General features: G+C 38.9%; 1 protein-coding gene across 3 annotated transcripts in view; it reads left to right on the top strand.

The window, feature by feature from the left end:
• The window catches only part of ZNF81 (zinc finger protein 81), a 75998-nt gene that overhangs the window by 11858 nt on the left and 47628 nt on the right, over positions 1-16512 (top strand). For all 3 annotated transcript variants that reach the window (XM_081126201.1, XM_081126202.1, XM_081126200.1), the window contains exon 2: positions 4011-4255. In XM_081126201.1, the coding sequence (XP_080982327.1) occupies positions 4184-4255 (72 nt within the window). In that variant the 5' untranslated portion in view covers positions 4011-4183. The remainder of the gene's footprint in view (positions 1-4010; positions 4256-16512) is intronic.

The raw sequence follows: 16512 nt of genomic DNA, 5'->3' as shown, positions 1-16512 counted from the left end.
GATGAACTAAATTGATCCAGGGACATGGACGCATGCAACAGATGATCATATTTCAGAGAAAAGTGGGAAGGGGGTGGAGGGTGGGAAGAGATTAACCAAAGAAGTTATATGCATAACCCATGGACACAGTTAATAACAGGGTGAAGGCCTGAGGAGGGGGTGGGAGGGAAGTGGAGGGAATCAATTGGGGGGAAAAATGGGATACCTGTAATACTCTCAACAATAAAGATAAATTTAAAAAGTAAAAAAAAAAAGAAAAAAACAACAACAAAAACACACACCTACCTTTTGTTTTCATTAATGTTCCTTATTGTTTTCCTATTTTCAATTTCATTGATTTCTGTCCTTATGTTTATTACTTACTTCCTTCTGCTTTTTTGGGGTTTACTTTGCTCTTTTTCTAGCTTCTTGAGGTGGGGAGCTTAGATTATTGATTTAGGACCTTAATTCTTATCTAATATAGACATTTAAATTTATAAAGTTCCCTTTCAACACTGCTTTATCTGTGTCTCAGAAATTTCAACATGTTGTATTTTCATTTAAATTAATTTTTAATGTCCTTTGAGACTTCCTCTTTCATCCACATATTATATAGAAATGCATTGTTTTATTCCCAAGTGTTTGGAGACTTTCCTTTTATCCTTTTGTTATTGGTTTCTAGTTCAGTGCTATTATAATCAAAGAACATATGCTTTATGATTTCAATTGTTGAGGTTTGTTTTATGACTCTGAATATGGTATGTCTTAGAGAATGTGGCATGGGTACTTGAAGAGAATGTGTATTCTATTAGTGTTTGGCTAGCGTAGGGTGGATATGTTCAGTTAGGCCATACTTTTCTTGGTTCATTGATTAAAGGGCGTAGGCTTTTCTTAGAGCTTTTTTGTCTGTGCCTGTTGACAGTTTTGAGTTACAGGCTTCTCTAGTGCCTTGTTTGTGATATGTAGGAGGGGAAATTAAATCCAGGGAACTGACCACTGTGCTGTTCCCCAGGTCCGGAGGTCTGTGGGCTGCCTCCCTTTCTACCTTTCAGTCTTTGTATTTGTTGTGCTATGCCATTTTTGTTCTGATCTCTTCTACATTCATTGTTCTCTTCTATGTTTCTTCCTCTATTAATTTTGCTAACTTACATTTTGCTGGGGAAACATCTGTTTCACATCAATATTAAAGTATGTTGCTGAACAGTTATACATAATATCCCACAGTAACTACTTTGAACCATTGCCCAATCTGGGAAAGATTTTTCTTCTCTCATTATAAATATATAATATTTAAGCTCTTCTCCTTTATCTGATTTGCTAGGGAGTTAAATCTGGTCATCTCAAAGATCCAACTCTTTGCTTAACTCCCTATTGTATTTATTTGATTTATTTATGATTTCATTTTTATTAAGTACTACTTTCTTTTTTGGGTGATTTGATTAATTTTGTTTTTTCTACTTCTAATGTTTTAGGTTGAACACATAGCTCTTTTTTGTTATATTTTTTATTAAAAATAAAGCCATTTAAAGCTGTAAATTTTACTCTATATATAACTTTAGTGTGTTTCATGACTTCTGGTAAAAATTGTATAGCTTCTGTATTGATTTCCCACTTTGGTCCTGGGTTATTTAAAAAAGTGTTTCTTTTCTTTTAAAACAGACTTATTTAGGTATATAAAACAAATTTACATAGGTATATTCCAGTACCATAACATTTACCCATTTAAAATACAGGATTCAATAGTCTTAAGTACATTCACAGAATTGTGCAGTCATCAATCACCAAAATCTAATTTTAGAACATTTCAGCCTTATACACAATAGGAGACATTCACCATTCGTGCCACGCCCACACTCCCATCCCTAGGAAACCTCTAGCTAATTTTCTGTCTCTATGTGTTTGCCCATTTTAGACATTTCACATAAATGGAATCATATAATATGTGATCTTCTGTGATGGGCATCTTTCATGTAAAATAACAATTTCAAGGATCATTCATGTTGTAGCACATGTCAGTACTTTTTATTGCCAAATAATATTTTATTGTATGGATATGCCACATTTGTTTATCCATTCATCAGTTGATGGACATTTAGGTGGTTTCCATTTTTTACTATTATGAATAAAACTACTGTGAATATTTGTGTACAAGTTTTGGAGTAGACATGTGTTTTCATTTTTCTTGGGTAGATACCTAGGAGTGGAACTGCTGGATCATATGGTGACTTTGTGGGTAACATTTTGCCAAACTGTTTTTCAGAATGGCTGCATTATTTTACAGTTCTTCCAGAAATGTACGAGAGCTCCAGTTATTCACGCCTTACCAACACTTGTTATTGTGGGGTTTTTTTCTTATTTTAGCTATCTTAATGGATATGAAATGGTCTAATAAATGGAAAATTTTGGTTTTGATTTGCATTTCCCTAATGACTAATGACATTGAACACCTTATACTATGATCAGAGAATGTAGCCTGTCAATTCCCAAGATTAAAACATCTACCAGATTTTCTTTGTGGACAAGTTACTTGATGGAATTTTGTAAAAGTGCCATGGGCAAAAGAAAAGGAAGCATATTCTCTCTTTCTTTGGTACATCATCTTTATGGGTTTAAAATTTAACTTGTTCATGCCTTTTATTTTATTTTACTTCTTATTTAACTTTCTTGTTTTCTCTTCATCTCATCTCTTACTTTTGTTGTCTTAATTCCTCTTCATTTTACGAGGATATTTTCCCTTCCCTTTCCTAAAAAGAATAACTAAATCTGTAGTGCCTCTATTGGTTGATCAGCATAAAATTGTACCTCAACTTGGACACAGAGACACCCTCTCCTCCCTCAATAGGAGAAACCGTTGTGCCTTTGAATATTTTTGAGGTAAACAGTCTTAGTCCCAGTCTATTAGTATTTTCCTTATGACCTGTCTCTTCTATTTTAAGAAACTTAATGTTTTTATTCCAAATCACAGTAATGCTTTCAACATCTAGTAAACAGAACCACGTTTATTTTGAACCTACCACATAACAGGTACCATGTGGTACAGTATTGAAAACGTGAACTCTGAAGCCAGGTAGACTGGGTTTTACTTAACATCATTAAACTTCTGCTTCTTTATGCATAAAAAGAAATAATAATTGCAGCAACACATAGATGACAGGATTGTTGTGCAAATTAAATGAGATACCTGCTTTTGCATGTTACATGATTCCTCTTAATAACAATACTTGCTAATATGAATTAAAAGTTTACTTGGTTGCCCGGCCGGGCGTGGCTCAGCGGTTGAGCATGGGCCTAGGATCTAGGAGATTGCAGTTCGATTCCCGGTCAGGGCACATGCTGGTTGTGGGCTCAATCTCCAGTCGGGGGAGTGCAGAAGGCAGCCAATCAGTGACTCTCATTATTGATGTTTCTATCTCTCTCCCTCTCCCTTCCTCTCTCTGAAATCAATAAAGATATATTTAAAAAGAAAATTTACTTGGGTCTGGCCGGGTGTGGCTCAGTGGTTGAGTATTGACCTAGGATCCAGGAGATCGAAGTTTGATTCCCTGCCAGGGCACATTCCCCGGTTATGGGCTCGATCCCCAGTCGGGGGGCATGCAGGAGGCAGGCGATCAATAACTCTCATCATTGATGTTTCTATCTCTCTCTCCCTCTCCCTCTCTCTGAAGTCAATAAAGATATAGTAAAAAAAATTTACTTGGTCTAGTGCTAGGTGCCTAACAAACATCAACTCATTTAACTTTCACAATCCCTTGAGATAAACAGTTTTGACTCGTTTTGAAAAAACACATTGGAAAAACATTTTCATATTCTCATAGCTAAAAGTTGGCAGAGCTAGAATTTAAGCCTTTATTAATTTTAGTCTAAATCTATGGTCTTGCTCATAATCCATTTTGATGAATAACTAGAATAGGTGGTAACTGGACATTGTCTACCCCACAGCATCCAGTGCTGTGAGCTGTACTTTCGTGCCCCCAAGTAACGTGTGTGGTGTGAATGCTGAATGACTGACCATGTGAACACTGTCTTTCCAGGTTTCTTGGAGTCTCTGTGGAGCCCCTGGACCAGACCCCATAGTAAAAGCTGCAGGATCTTTCTTCTGGTCCCAGCAGCTCTGGTTGAGTCCCCGGACCCTGCCTGGCCCTAGGCTCCTGGGAAGTACCGAATTGTCAGCAAGAGAACCTGAGGGCTGAGGCCCAGAGTAAACATGCCAGCCAACCAGAGCTCTTCCCAGTGGTCCCTGGACCTGACTGCAGGAGGAAGAGACAACTCCTGCGAGGTAAGGAAGAGGAAAATGTGCCCAGGGGCAGGAATTCATTCAGAATGAAAGAGAGCATCTCATTATTATTAATTAATGAATTAATTAGTTTTAAATTTTATTTTTTTTAAAGTATTACAGATGTCCCTTTTTCTCCACAATGACCTATCCGACCCCTTCCCTCCCCCCTCCACCATCCCTCTCCCCACCGTTGTCCCTGTCCTTGGGTTGTGCATATATGCATATAAATTCTTTAGTTATTCTCTCCCTCTCGACCCATTCACCCTCCTCCATCCCTCTGACATTTGTCAGTCTGATCTGTGCTTCCATGTCATTGAATCTATTCTGTTCATCTGTTTATTAAGTTCTTTAGATTCCACATATAAGCGAAATCATGTGATGTTTTTCTTTCGCTGCCTGGCTTATTTCACTTAGCATAATTTTCTCCACGTCCATCTATACTGTCCCAAAGGGTACGAGATTATTCTTCTTTACAGCTGCGTAGTATTCCATGGTGTAAATGTCCCACAGCTTTTTTATCCACTCATCTACTGATGGGCACTTGGGCTGTTTCCAGATCTTAGCTATTGTAAACTGCTGCTACATATATTCTATCTGATTAGTGTTTCAGGATTCTTAGGATACATTGCTAGGAGTGTAATCACTGGGTCAAATGCAGCTCCATTTTTAATTTTTTGAGGAACCTCCATACTGTTTTCCATAGTGGTTGCACCAGTCTGCATTCCCACCAGCAGTGTACTAGGGTTCCGTTTTCTCCACATCCTCGAAAGCACATGTCGTTTGTTGATTTGTTGATGGTAGCCATTCTGACAGGTGTGAAGTGATACCTCGTTGTGGTTTTAATTTGCATCTCTCTGATGATTAGCAAAGTTGAGCATTTTCTCATGTGTCTCTTGGCCATCTGTAGGTCCTCTTTGAAGTGTATATTCAGGTCCTTTGCCCATTTCTTAATTGGGTTGTTTGTCTTCCTCTTGCTGAGTAGTATGAGTTCTTTCTACACTTTGGAAGTTAGCCCCTTATCAGATACATCCTTGGCAAATATGTTTTCCCAGACCATGGGGTTCTTTTGTATTTTGAGGCTGTTTTCTTTTGCTGTGCAGAAGCTTTTTCATTTGATGTAGTCCCAAATGTTTATTTTTTCTTTAGTATCTCTTGCCCTAGGAGATGTACCAGTGAAAATTTCACTACGTGGGATGTCTGTGACTTTACTGCCTATGTTTTCTTCTAGGATTTTTATGGTTTCATGACTTACATTTAAGTCTTTTATCCATTTTGAGTTTATTTTTGTGTATGGTGAATGTTGGTGGTCTAGTTTCATTTTTTTGCATGTATCTGCCCAATTTTCCCAGCACCACTTATTGAATAGACTGTCTTTACTCCATTGGATGCTATTGCTTCCTTTGACAAATATTAACTGACCATAATGGTGTGGGTCTATTTCTGGGGTCTCTGTTCTGTTCCATTGATCTATATGCCTGATGTTGACCAATACCAGGCCGTTTTGATTACAATGGCTTTGTAATACAGTTTGAAATCCGGTAATGTGATCCCTCCCACTCTGTTCTTTTTTCTCAAGATGGCTGCAGCTATTCAGGGTCTTTTTTGGTTCCATGTAAATTTTTGAAATGTTTGTTCTAGGTCTGTGAAATATGCTGTTGGTATTTTCATAGGAATTGCATTGAATTTATAAATTGCTTTGGGTAGTATGGACATTTTAATGATATTAATTCTTCCAATCCATGAGCATGGTATGTTCTTCCACTTGTTTAAATCTTCCTCTATTTCTTTTTTCAGTGACATGTAGTTTTCCAAGTACAGGTCTCTTACATCCTTGGTTATGTTTATTCCTAGGTATCTTATTTTTTTAGTTGCAATGGTAAATGGTATTTTTTTTTTTTTTAGTTTCTCTCTCTGAAAATTCATTGTTGGTGTATAAGAATGTCATTGATTTCCAGATGTTGATTTTGTATCCAGCTACAAAACGAATTTCCAAATTCATTTATCAAATCTAGTAGTACCTTGATGGAGTCTTTAGGGTTTTCTATGTATAATATCATGTCATCTGCAAGTAATGACAGTTTTACTTCCTCCTTTCCAATTTGGATGCCTTTTATGTTTTCTTCCTGTCTGATGGCTGTGGCTAGGACTTCCAGTACTATGTTGAATGAGAGTGGTGAAAGTGGACACCCCTGTCTTGTTCCTGTTTTTAATGGAAATGGTTTTACTTTTTGCCCATTGAGTATGATGTTGGCTGTAGGTCTGTCATATATGGCCTTTATTATGTTGAGGTATGATCCCTCTATTCCCACTTTGCTGAGAGTTTTTATCATAAATGGGTTCTGGATTTTGTCGAATGCTTTTTCTGTGTCTATTGATATGATCATATGATTTTTGTCCTTCATTTTGTTTATGTGATGTATCACATTTATTGATTTACGGATGTTGTACTAGCCTTGCATCCCCAGAATAAATCCCACTTGGTCATGATGTATGATCTTTTTAATGTATTGCTGGATCCGGTTTGCTAGTATTTTAGCATCTATGTTCTTCAGGGATATTGGCCTGTAATTTTGTTTCTTTGTAGTGTCTTTATCTGGTTTTGGGATTAAGATGATGCTGGCTTCATAAAAAGAGTTTGGGAGTGTTCCCTCCTCTTAAATCTTCTGGAATAGTTTGAATAGAATAGGTGTTAATTCTTCTTTGACTGTTTGGTAAAACTCGCCTGTAAATTCATCTGGTCCAGGACTTTTGTTTGCTTGGTGTTTTTTGATTACTGCTTCAATTTCATTAGTTGTTATCGGCCTCTAGGTTTTCTGCCTCTTCTTGATTCAGCTTTGGAAGGTTGTATACTTCTAGGAATTTGTCCATTTCCCCCATGTTGTCCAATTTGTTGGCATATAGTTGCTCATAGTATTTTCTTACAATCCTTTGTATTTCTGTCAGGTCAGTAGTTATATCGCCTCTTTCATTTCTGATTTTATTTATTTGTGTTGTCTCTCTTTGTATCTTGGTGAGTCTGGCTAAAGGTGCATCAATCTTATTTATCTTTTCAAAGAACCAGCTCTTGGTCTCATTGATTTTTTTGTATTGTTTTTGTAGTCTCTATGTTACTAATTTCTGCTCTGATCTTTATTATTTTCTTCCTTCTACTTTCTCGGGGCTTTTCTTGCTCTTCTCATTCTAGTTGTTTTAGTTGTTGTGTTAGATGGTTCATTAGATCTTTTTCTTATTGCTTGAGATAGGCCTATAATGCTATGAATTTTCCTCTCAGGACTGCTTTCGCTGTGTCCCATAGATTCTGGGTTGTTGTCTGTTCATTTTCATTACTTTCCATGAAGTGTTTGAGTTCGTCCTTGATCTCATTGGTAACCCATTCATTGTTTAATAACATGTTATTTATCCTCCATGTGTTTGAATATTTTTGAGTTTTGTTTTTTTTTTAATATATCTTTATTGATTTCAGAGAGAGGAAAGGAGAGGGAGAGAGAGAGGTAGAAACATCAGTGATGAGAGAGTCATTGATCGGCTGCAGCCCACAACCCGGGCATGTGCCCTGACCAGGAATCAAACCCTGATCGCCTGGATCCTAGGTCAAGGCTTAACCACTGAGCCACTCCCGGCCGGGCAATTTTTGAGTTTTTTATATAGTGTTTGATTTCTAGTTTCATGGCATTGTGATCTGAGAAGATGGTTGATATGATTTCAATCTTCTTATATTTGTACAGACTTGCCTTGTGGTCTATTTTTGAGAATGTTCCATGTGCACTTGAGAATGTGTATTCTGTTGCTTTGGGGTGAAATCTTCTGTAAATGTCAATTAAATTCATTAGGTCTAGTGAGTCATGTTAGGTCTGTTTCCCTGTTGATTTTTTGTCTTGATGATCTGTCCATTGCTGACAGGGGGGTGCTAAAGTCTCCCATTAGGAATGTGTTTCTGTCAATCTCCCCCTTAAAGTCCCCCAAGAAATTTTTTAATATATTTAGGTGCTCCTATATTGGGTGCATAAATGTTTATAAGGGTTATTTCCTCCTGTTGCATTGATCCCTTTAGTATCATGTAGTGACCATCTTTGTCTCTTGTTATGGTCTTTATTTTGAAGTCTATTTTGTCAGAAATAAGAATTGCTACTCCAGCTTTCTTTTCCTTTCCATTTGCATGGAATATTTTACTCCATCCCTTAACTTTTAGCCTGTGTGAGTCTTTGCTCTCAGGTGGGTCTCTTGTAGACAGCATATATTTGGGTCCAGTTTTCTTATCCATTCAGCTACCCTATGTCTTTTGATTGGACCATTTATTCCATTTACATTTAAGGTTACTATTGATATAGACATATTTATTGCCATTTTTCCCTTTTATGGTGATGTACCTTTCTCTCAAAAAGAAGGAATCTTCTTTTTTTTAAAGCAGTCCTTTTAGCATTTCTTGCAATACCGGTTGGTGGTACTGAACTTCTTTAGCCTTTTATTTGTCTGGGAAGCTTTTTATTTCACCTTCAATTTTAAATGATAGCCTTTCTGGATAAAGCAATCTTGGTTGCATGTTTTTGCTTTTTATTACTTTGAGAACTTCATGCCACTCCCTTTTGGCCTGAAGAGTTTCTCTTGAGAAATCAGATGTCAGCCTTATGGGGGTTCCCTTGTAGGTCACTGGTTGTCTCTCTCTTGCAGCCCTTAATATTTTCTCTTTGTTCTTGACATTTGCCATTTTAATTCTGATGTGTCTTGGAGTGGGTCTCTTTGTGTCCCTCTTGTTTGCAACCCTCTGTGCTTCCTGAACTTGTGTGGCTTTCTCCCTTTCCAGCCTAAGGAAGTTTTCAGTCATTATTTCCACCAAGTTCTCTATCCCTTCCTCTCTTTCCTCCCCCTCTGGCATTTCTATAATGCGAATGTTGTTTTGGGTCATGTTGTCCCAAAGCTCCCTTTGACTGTTCTCATGCTTTTTAAGTGTTTTTTCTTTTTGTTGCTCTGATTGAGTGATTTTTTTCTACCTTGTCTTCTAAGTCACTTATTCTATCCTCTGCTTCATTGAGCCTGCTTTTGACTCCTTCCAGTGCATTCTTCATGTCAGATACAGCATTCTTTTTTTCTAAATATATCTTTATTGATTTCAAAGAGAGGAAAGGAGAGGGAGAGAGAGAGAGATAGAAACATCAATGATGAGAGTCATTGATCGACTGCCTCCTATACGCCCCCGACTGGGGACCGAGCCCGCAACCCGGGCATGTGCCCTGACCGGGAATCGAACCCTGAAAGCTTGGATCCTAGGTCGACTGTCAACCGCTGAGCCACGCCCGGCCGGGCAGATACAGCATTCTTTATTTCTGTCTGATTTTTCTTTATGTTATATATCTCTTTTTTTTCATGTTTTCCCTAAAGTCCTCAATCTTATCCTCTATTGCCTTGTTTTTATCTTTAAGTTCCTTGAACATCTTCATCATCCATACTCTGAACTGTGTTTCTGATAACTTGCTTAACTCCATCTCATCAAAGACTTCTTGTGGCGATGTTTCCTTTTTTTTATTTTGGGGGTTGTTTCTTTGTCTCCCCATTTTGGTAGGTCTTAGTGTTTCTGTCTATACATTAGATATATTTGCTGTCTCCCAGTCTTGTGGGATACGATTTTGTCTTGTGGGTCCAGTGGATCCCAGAGGTGTGTTTTCCTTATACTTCTGAGCTCTTTGTTCTAGGTGTGTCCCTCTTGTGGGTGTCCCTTTTGTGGTTCTTTATGTTCTCGTGTGTGGTTGGGTCTAGATTGTCATTGATCATTCCTTGGGAGGACTCTCCTCTCAGGTTGGCCAACTGTGTCTCAGCCCCAACCTCGTCTTGTAAGCTGTTATACGGGTGCTGGCAAGGCAGGACAATACACAACTAAACTTCCAGGAAACAAGCTCCATCTTACAAAATATCTTGACTGTGACTATGAATCCAACCAACATGAAAATAGAACTGGGAGAGTAAAATGAGAACACACACACACACACACACACAAAAGCTTAAAAAAAAAAAGAGAGAGAAATAGAAGTATTGCTTAGAGAGAGAGATGTATATTGTTGTTAATAGTGGTGAAAATTTAGAAAATAATAATAAACAAAATGGAAAAAATAGAGAAGCTACTGGGAGATAACAGGGGCAGAGAAAAGATTATGAAAGAAGAGCTAGCAAAAAATCAAGGGAGAGAATAGGAATAGGATAGTAGTTGAAAATGAGAAAATAAAAATACAATAAAGTGAATAAGAGAAACTAACAATTGAACAAAAAGACAGGAAGAGAGAAGGGAGGATAAAAAAGAACGAAAGAAAAGAAGAAAAAGAGAAAAGAAAATAAGTTATGCCAATGGATCGAGAGGAGAGAGAGAGATAAAGTCTGGGCAGAGAGGGAGTCTGATAAGAGATTTCGGGGAAACTATAGAGAAAAGCAGTAAACTTGGTTATAATGATAAAGTCCCAGTCATTAAGCAGGGATATCAAGGAAGTCTTGGTAGTGGAAGCAAGGATAAAACAAAACAAAGCAAATAAACAAAACAAAACTAAAAACAAGCTAAGCAAGACAAAATTCTTTTATTAAAAAAAATTTAGTTAAAAATGTTTTTTAAAAAATTATTATAAAATTTAAAAAATAAGAAAAAACAAATAAATTTTGCCCCCTTTCTCTTCTTCCTAAGGAAAAAAGAGAAAAAAAACAAACAAACACACACATACAAAAAAAAAACCCAAAAGCAAAACAAAACAAAACACACACAGAAAAAAAAAAAAGCAGAAGAAAAAAAGACAGTCAGTCAGGTGAGTTTCTTCTGGGCAGCTTATGTTGTCTGCGGGTCACTGCTTTGTGTGCTGAGTTCTGTTCTCCTGGGAGGTTCTTGTGTATCAGCCAATGTGAGGAGCTGTCTAGGTTTGGCTCTGGTGTCCTTAGGTAGATGGTTGATCTGAGGCTCTCCATGGACCACCTCCTCTTGTTGGCTATTTTGCAACCTTATAGTTGCCTGGTCTTGCTCCAGAGTCTTCTGTAGAGTCTTTAGGGTGCAGGATGGCTAGTGTAGCTTAGTGTATTACTCCCCTTACTTAGAGGTTTTGCTGTCAGGCACTCACTGTGCAGGAGTTAGCCTCTGCTCCACAGCCAGCTCCTCAGTCCCTACCCTGTCCTCTGATTCTAGTTCCCCAGGCTCTGGCCTTCTGCAGCTTCAGATTGATTTCAGCCTGTTGCCTTTTCTGTATGGGCCATTTCAGCAGCCTGGGTTCAGTGGGTTCGATTAAAAAAACATTCTGGTGAGCCCTTTGCCTGCCCAGCCCCCAGCAGGGATTTTCAGCTTTTCCTCCAATTCCCAAACAGCAGTCCCTGAAAGAACTATTCTTATAATGGCCTACTGTGAGCTGTTCTCCCTTCCCCCTCAGGACTGTGCCCTGGGGGTGTGTCTGGGGCCTCAGTAAGCTGGACCAGCCCCTTTCCTCTTGGGGACGGTGCTCCCTGCAGCAGGAGAGGCCAGCGGACTCCACCCCTCTCTTCTTAGCTCTTGTTGGCTGGTCGCACCAGGCCCACCCCTCAGACAGTGTACTGTGCAGATGCAAATCCCAGCCTCTGCTGGTCTGTCCGCCCAGTGCACGGTGGAAAGGTGGGAACCAGTTCCACCATCAGAACCCAAAAATGCACAAAGCAACACACAGGCAGAGAGTCCACCCTGCAAAGTCCCGGTGGCCATGCGCCAAGGCACCCAGCGGGAGGGGACCCAAAGTCAGCTCCACGCAGCTACCCACACCGCTGGTCTCAGTAAAGCTGGGGCAGCTTCACACGCCACCATGGCGCCCTCAGGGCTGGTCACAAATCCCAGCCTCTCAGCACCGGGAGCTCAGGGCCGGGCGTGGGAGGCCCCCCCCTCCACCCCGCAGATTCGGTTCTTTCTGGGGCTCAACACAGTGCCTTACAGGGAGGCAGACAGTCTCCTTGTGTGGCTGCTCAACGCAGTCCTCTGGTCCCTTACTACTCAGGTGCCACACACTTGGGACAGCCCTTTGGTCGGCACTCTGAGCATTAGGTGCTGTTCGCAGCAGCCACTAGAAGTTTTGTTTTGCTAGGAAGGCCCCATTGGCCATTTGAGGCTTTGTTTCCAAGGAAGGCACCATCCCCTCCTGGCGGGCTCACCGCTCCCCTGGGTCCCTCTGCCCTCCGCGGGGCGCTCCTTCCCTTCTCCTCCACTCTGAGTGGGGGATCCCCGCTTTTGAAGGCTAGTCTGCACTCCTGAGTGGAGGGAGCTTTGTAGCCTCCAAGTCTCCGGGCTGGGAGCCCAGTATAGGCTGCCAGGGGACTCCCCCTTCCTACTTTCCCCCTCTCTTACCGGACTCTGTGATGTTTCTTCAGTGCTCCCTGCTCGAACTCCGTCCACTCAGGTATGTTTCTCTGGTTTTTCCAAGCTGGTTATGTAGGGTTTTAGGAGTAGATTGAGTCTGTGGCTCGGAGCTGGGGTGCTCTGCTGCTTCACACAGTGCCGCCATCTTCCCCTCCAAGCTCATTATTATTATTATTTTTTTTTAAATATATCTTTATGGATTTCAGAGAGAGGAAAGGAGAGGGAGAGAGAGGTAGAAACATCAATGATGAGAGTTATTGATCGGCTGCCTCCTGCACGCCCCCTACTGGGGATGGAGCCCGCAACCTGGGCATGTGCCCTGACCGGAATCGAATCCCGATTGCCTGGATCCTAGGCGGGCGCTCAACCGCTAAGCCACGCCCAGCCGGGCCGCATCTCATTATTTTAATATGTATGACTTTTTACAAAAATCAGAAGCATGATTGGGATTTTTATTGGTAATTTATTTCCCTTGGGTGAATTTCCTTTTCTTGTCCATTGCTGATTTATTTATTTTAAAGAGGTTTTTTAAAAAAATATTAAGGTTAATAACCCATTATCATTTTCGTGTATTTTTGTGAATATTTTTGCCACTTTGTAATTTAAAATTAGTTTTATTTACAAATGGTAAAAGGTGTCAAATAGTCCTCTAAGTCTTTTTTAAAAAATGGCTCTTCCTTGCTTTGTTTCTCCCATATTCCACCTCTCTAGAGGGAAGCATTCTTAACCTTTTTGACAGATTTTCTTTTTTTAAATTTTTAGTTTTGAATATTATCTATTGACTTTCCACTGTGGAAGGTGGAGATTTAGCTTTCCTGTACACACCCACTCACATACACATTTGGCTATAAATATCATTGTTTTGGTCAGATCCACTATCAATGTTTATTACTGTGAATGTTTATAGTTGAGTCATATATACATGCTGTTGGTTACTATTTCTACACAACTTTTTCTTTTCCTTGGAATTAACAGTTTTCTGGTTTAGTCATTATTTTGCTTTACTATATACATATCAATAATTCAACTCCAAATTCTTTCCAGTTGTTTAAATCTCTGTATATTCAAACATATTAGGTAATAATCATAGTGAAAATAATTGTAAACACTCATATAATGTTTACTATGTGCCCAGCACTGTTTATACACGTACAATGTATACTCACTCATCTTCATAACAACCTCAAGAAGTGGGTGCCATTGTTACTCCCATTTTATAGAAAGGGAAACTAAGGCATAGGGAAAAACTATCTGGCTAAAGTTCACACAGCTGGTAGTAGGTGGGGCTGGTCTTAATTCTGGGCATCAGTGTCTTCTCTTGGAAGAAATCTTTCCTGGAACTTGTTGACTTGCTGAAGGCTGCTGGTCTGGTTGCTCTCTCATCTTCACACACAGCTATTATTTTGATGTCTTCCCTTTGCCATCCCCCAGGAAATCCTTTTCACCTCTGTCTTGTTGCACATCCCTTTTCCAGGGGATCCTATGTCTTCCTTCCTGTTTACTGGATCCTGTGTCTTCCTTTTTCTTGGTTTATCCCCTAATTTTGTGGGAGCACATCCTCCAGTCTGTCCTTGAAAATGAATACATGACAGGAGGATTTTATGAAACTTTGCGTGTCTGAAAGTGTCATGCAAAATTATATTTATTTAATATGTGTAATTGTGGAAATATATTTATAGAAATAAAAAAGTAATAAATGCTTTGGGAATTTATTTATCTATCTATTTATTCACTTATTTATAAAAATGTTTTTATTGATTTTAGAGAGAGAGAGAGAGAGAGAGAGAGAAACATTGATCAGCTGACTCCTGCACGTGCCCTAACCAGGGACTGAACTCAAAACCTGGGTGTGTGCGCTGACAGAGAATCAAACCAGTGAACTTTTGATGCACGGGACAACACAACTGAGCCACACTGGCCAGGGTGGAAATATATTTATTTGACTGACAAATAAATAAATATATTTATTTATCTTTTCAGCTGGATATAGAATTCTGGGTTGGAAATCATTTTTGTGCAGAATTTTAAAAGCCTGTTTTTAGTCTAATCCTTTTCTACTCACATTTTCTCTGCTTTTTAAAAAACTCTTCTTATTCGGTAATAGAGCCTCTTACTTTTTTTAATCTTTGTTCTACTGTTTTCCATTTCTTTCTCTTTTGTTCTCCATCTAGTAAAACTTTGTCTTCTAAATCTTTTTGTGTCTCTAATACTGTTATGTATTTTTATTTTAAATCGGTCTTTTTATTTTCAGAATATTCTCTTTTAAAAGCACGCTATTTTTGTTTCATGGATGCAGCATCTTATCACTCTAAACATATTAGTAATAGTTTTTTAATTTAATTTTTGAATGACAGTATAGACACAGGCTCAAAAATGAAAATATATAACATTTTAAAGAAATTATCTTTATTGTTGAAAATATTACAGATATCCCCTTTTTCTCCCCATTAATCCCTTCTACCCCTCACCCGCCCCCCACTCCAGGCCTTCACCACACTATTGTCTGTGTCCATGGGTTATGCATATATGCATATAAATTCTTTGATTAATCTCTTCCCACCCTGCCACCCACCCCCTCCTTCCCTCTGAGTAAAATTTAAAAATATAAAAATCTACATAGTCTAGCCCTGCCTAGGTGGCTCAGTTGGTTGGAGTGCCATCCCATACACCAAAAGGTTGCGAGTTTGATTCCTGGTCAGGGCACATACCCAGGTTGTGGGTTTGATCCCTGGTTGGGGTGTGTGTGGGAGGCAACCGATCGATGTTTCTCTCTCACATCAATGTTTTTTTCTCTCTCTTTCTCTCTCTCTCTCTAAAATCATTAAAAACATATCCTTGGGTGAGGATTAAAAAAAATCTACATAGTCTAAATTCTCATCCATTTCTCTTCTATCTGCTTACCTGTGTCTAATACATATAACCAGGTTAGTTTACTTTGCATGATTAGGGTTTCTTTATGCAAATAAAAGCATCTGAGAACACATTATTATTTTCTCCTTTTTACTTCACAAAAGGTGGCTTACAAAACGAATTTTTATCAGTTTCTGTTATTTTTAAGTATTTTAGTGAAACATTATATGAATTATAAACAATGCTGCCATGAACAGAAATTTTTGTTTGTTTCTTCTCATGTGCATGTGTGTACCCCTCTCTTAATTTTATACATAAGGTCAGAGTTAATGGGTCATAGATTAAGCCTATCTTTTAAAAATGTTTTTATTGCCTGGCCGGGCGTGGCTCAGCGGTTGAGTGTTGACCTAGGATCCAGGCGATCGGGGTTCGATTCCCGGTCAGGGCACATGCCCGGGTTGCGGACTCGATCAATGACTCTCTCATCATTGATGTTTCTATCTCTGTCTCTCCCTCTCCTTTCCTCTCTCTGAAATCAATAAAGATATATTTTTTTAAAAAAGTTTTTATTGTGAAATATAACATACATACAGAAAAGTATACAAAAAACATTTACAGCTCAGTGATTTTTTTACTATGTTAGTGTAAAAAATGGCCATAACATTTCAGAATCCCCCTATTGCCAAAGATAGTTACTATCTTGACTTTTACGATAATCACTTCCATTAAGAAGAAAATTACAAGCCACAGGGTAAAGAAGAGATAGACAACAGAGGACTTATAGCCAGAATATATCAAGAACAACAAAACAGTAAGAAAAAACAGACTACACAGAAGTCACAGGCCTTATTTGAGCAGATGTGTAATAAAAGAAGATATCCAAATGGCTAACAAACACCTGAGAGGGTGCCCAGTCTCATTAGTCATCAGGGAAATGCAAATTTTAAACCACGATGTAATACCACTACACTCCCACCAGAATGGCTAGAATTAAGGAGACTGAATTAAGTGGTAGCAAGGGTAAGGAGCCATATCAGCAGGCTATAGGCTCATATCAGCACATATAGCT

This window comes from Miniopterus schreibersii, assembly GCF_964146895.1.
Source record: "Miniopterus schreibersii genome assembly, chromosome: X".
In the NCBI taxonomy this organism is placed as follows: Eukaryota; Metazoa; Chordata; class Mammalia; order Chiroptera; family Miniopteridae; genus Miniopterus; species Miniopterus schreibersii.
This window is presented reverse-complemented; position numbering and strand designations above follow the sequence as displayed.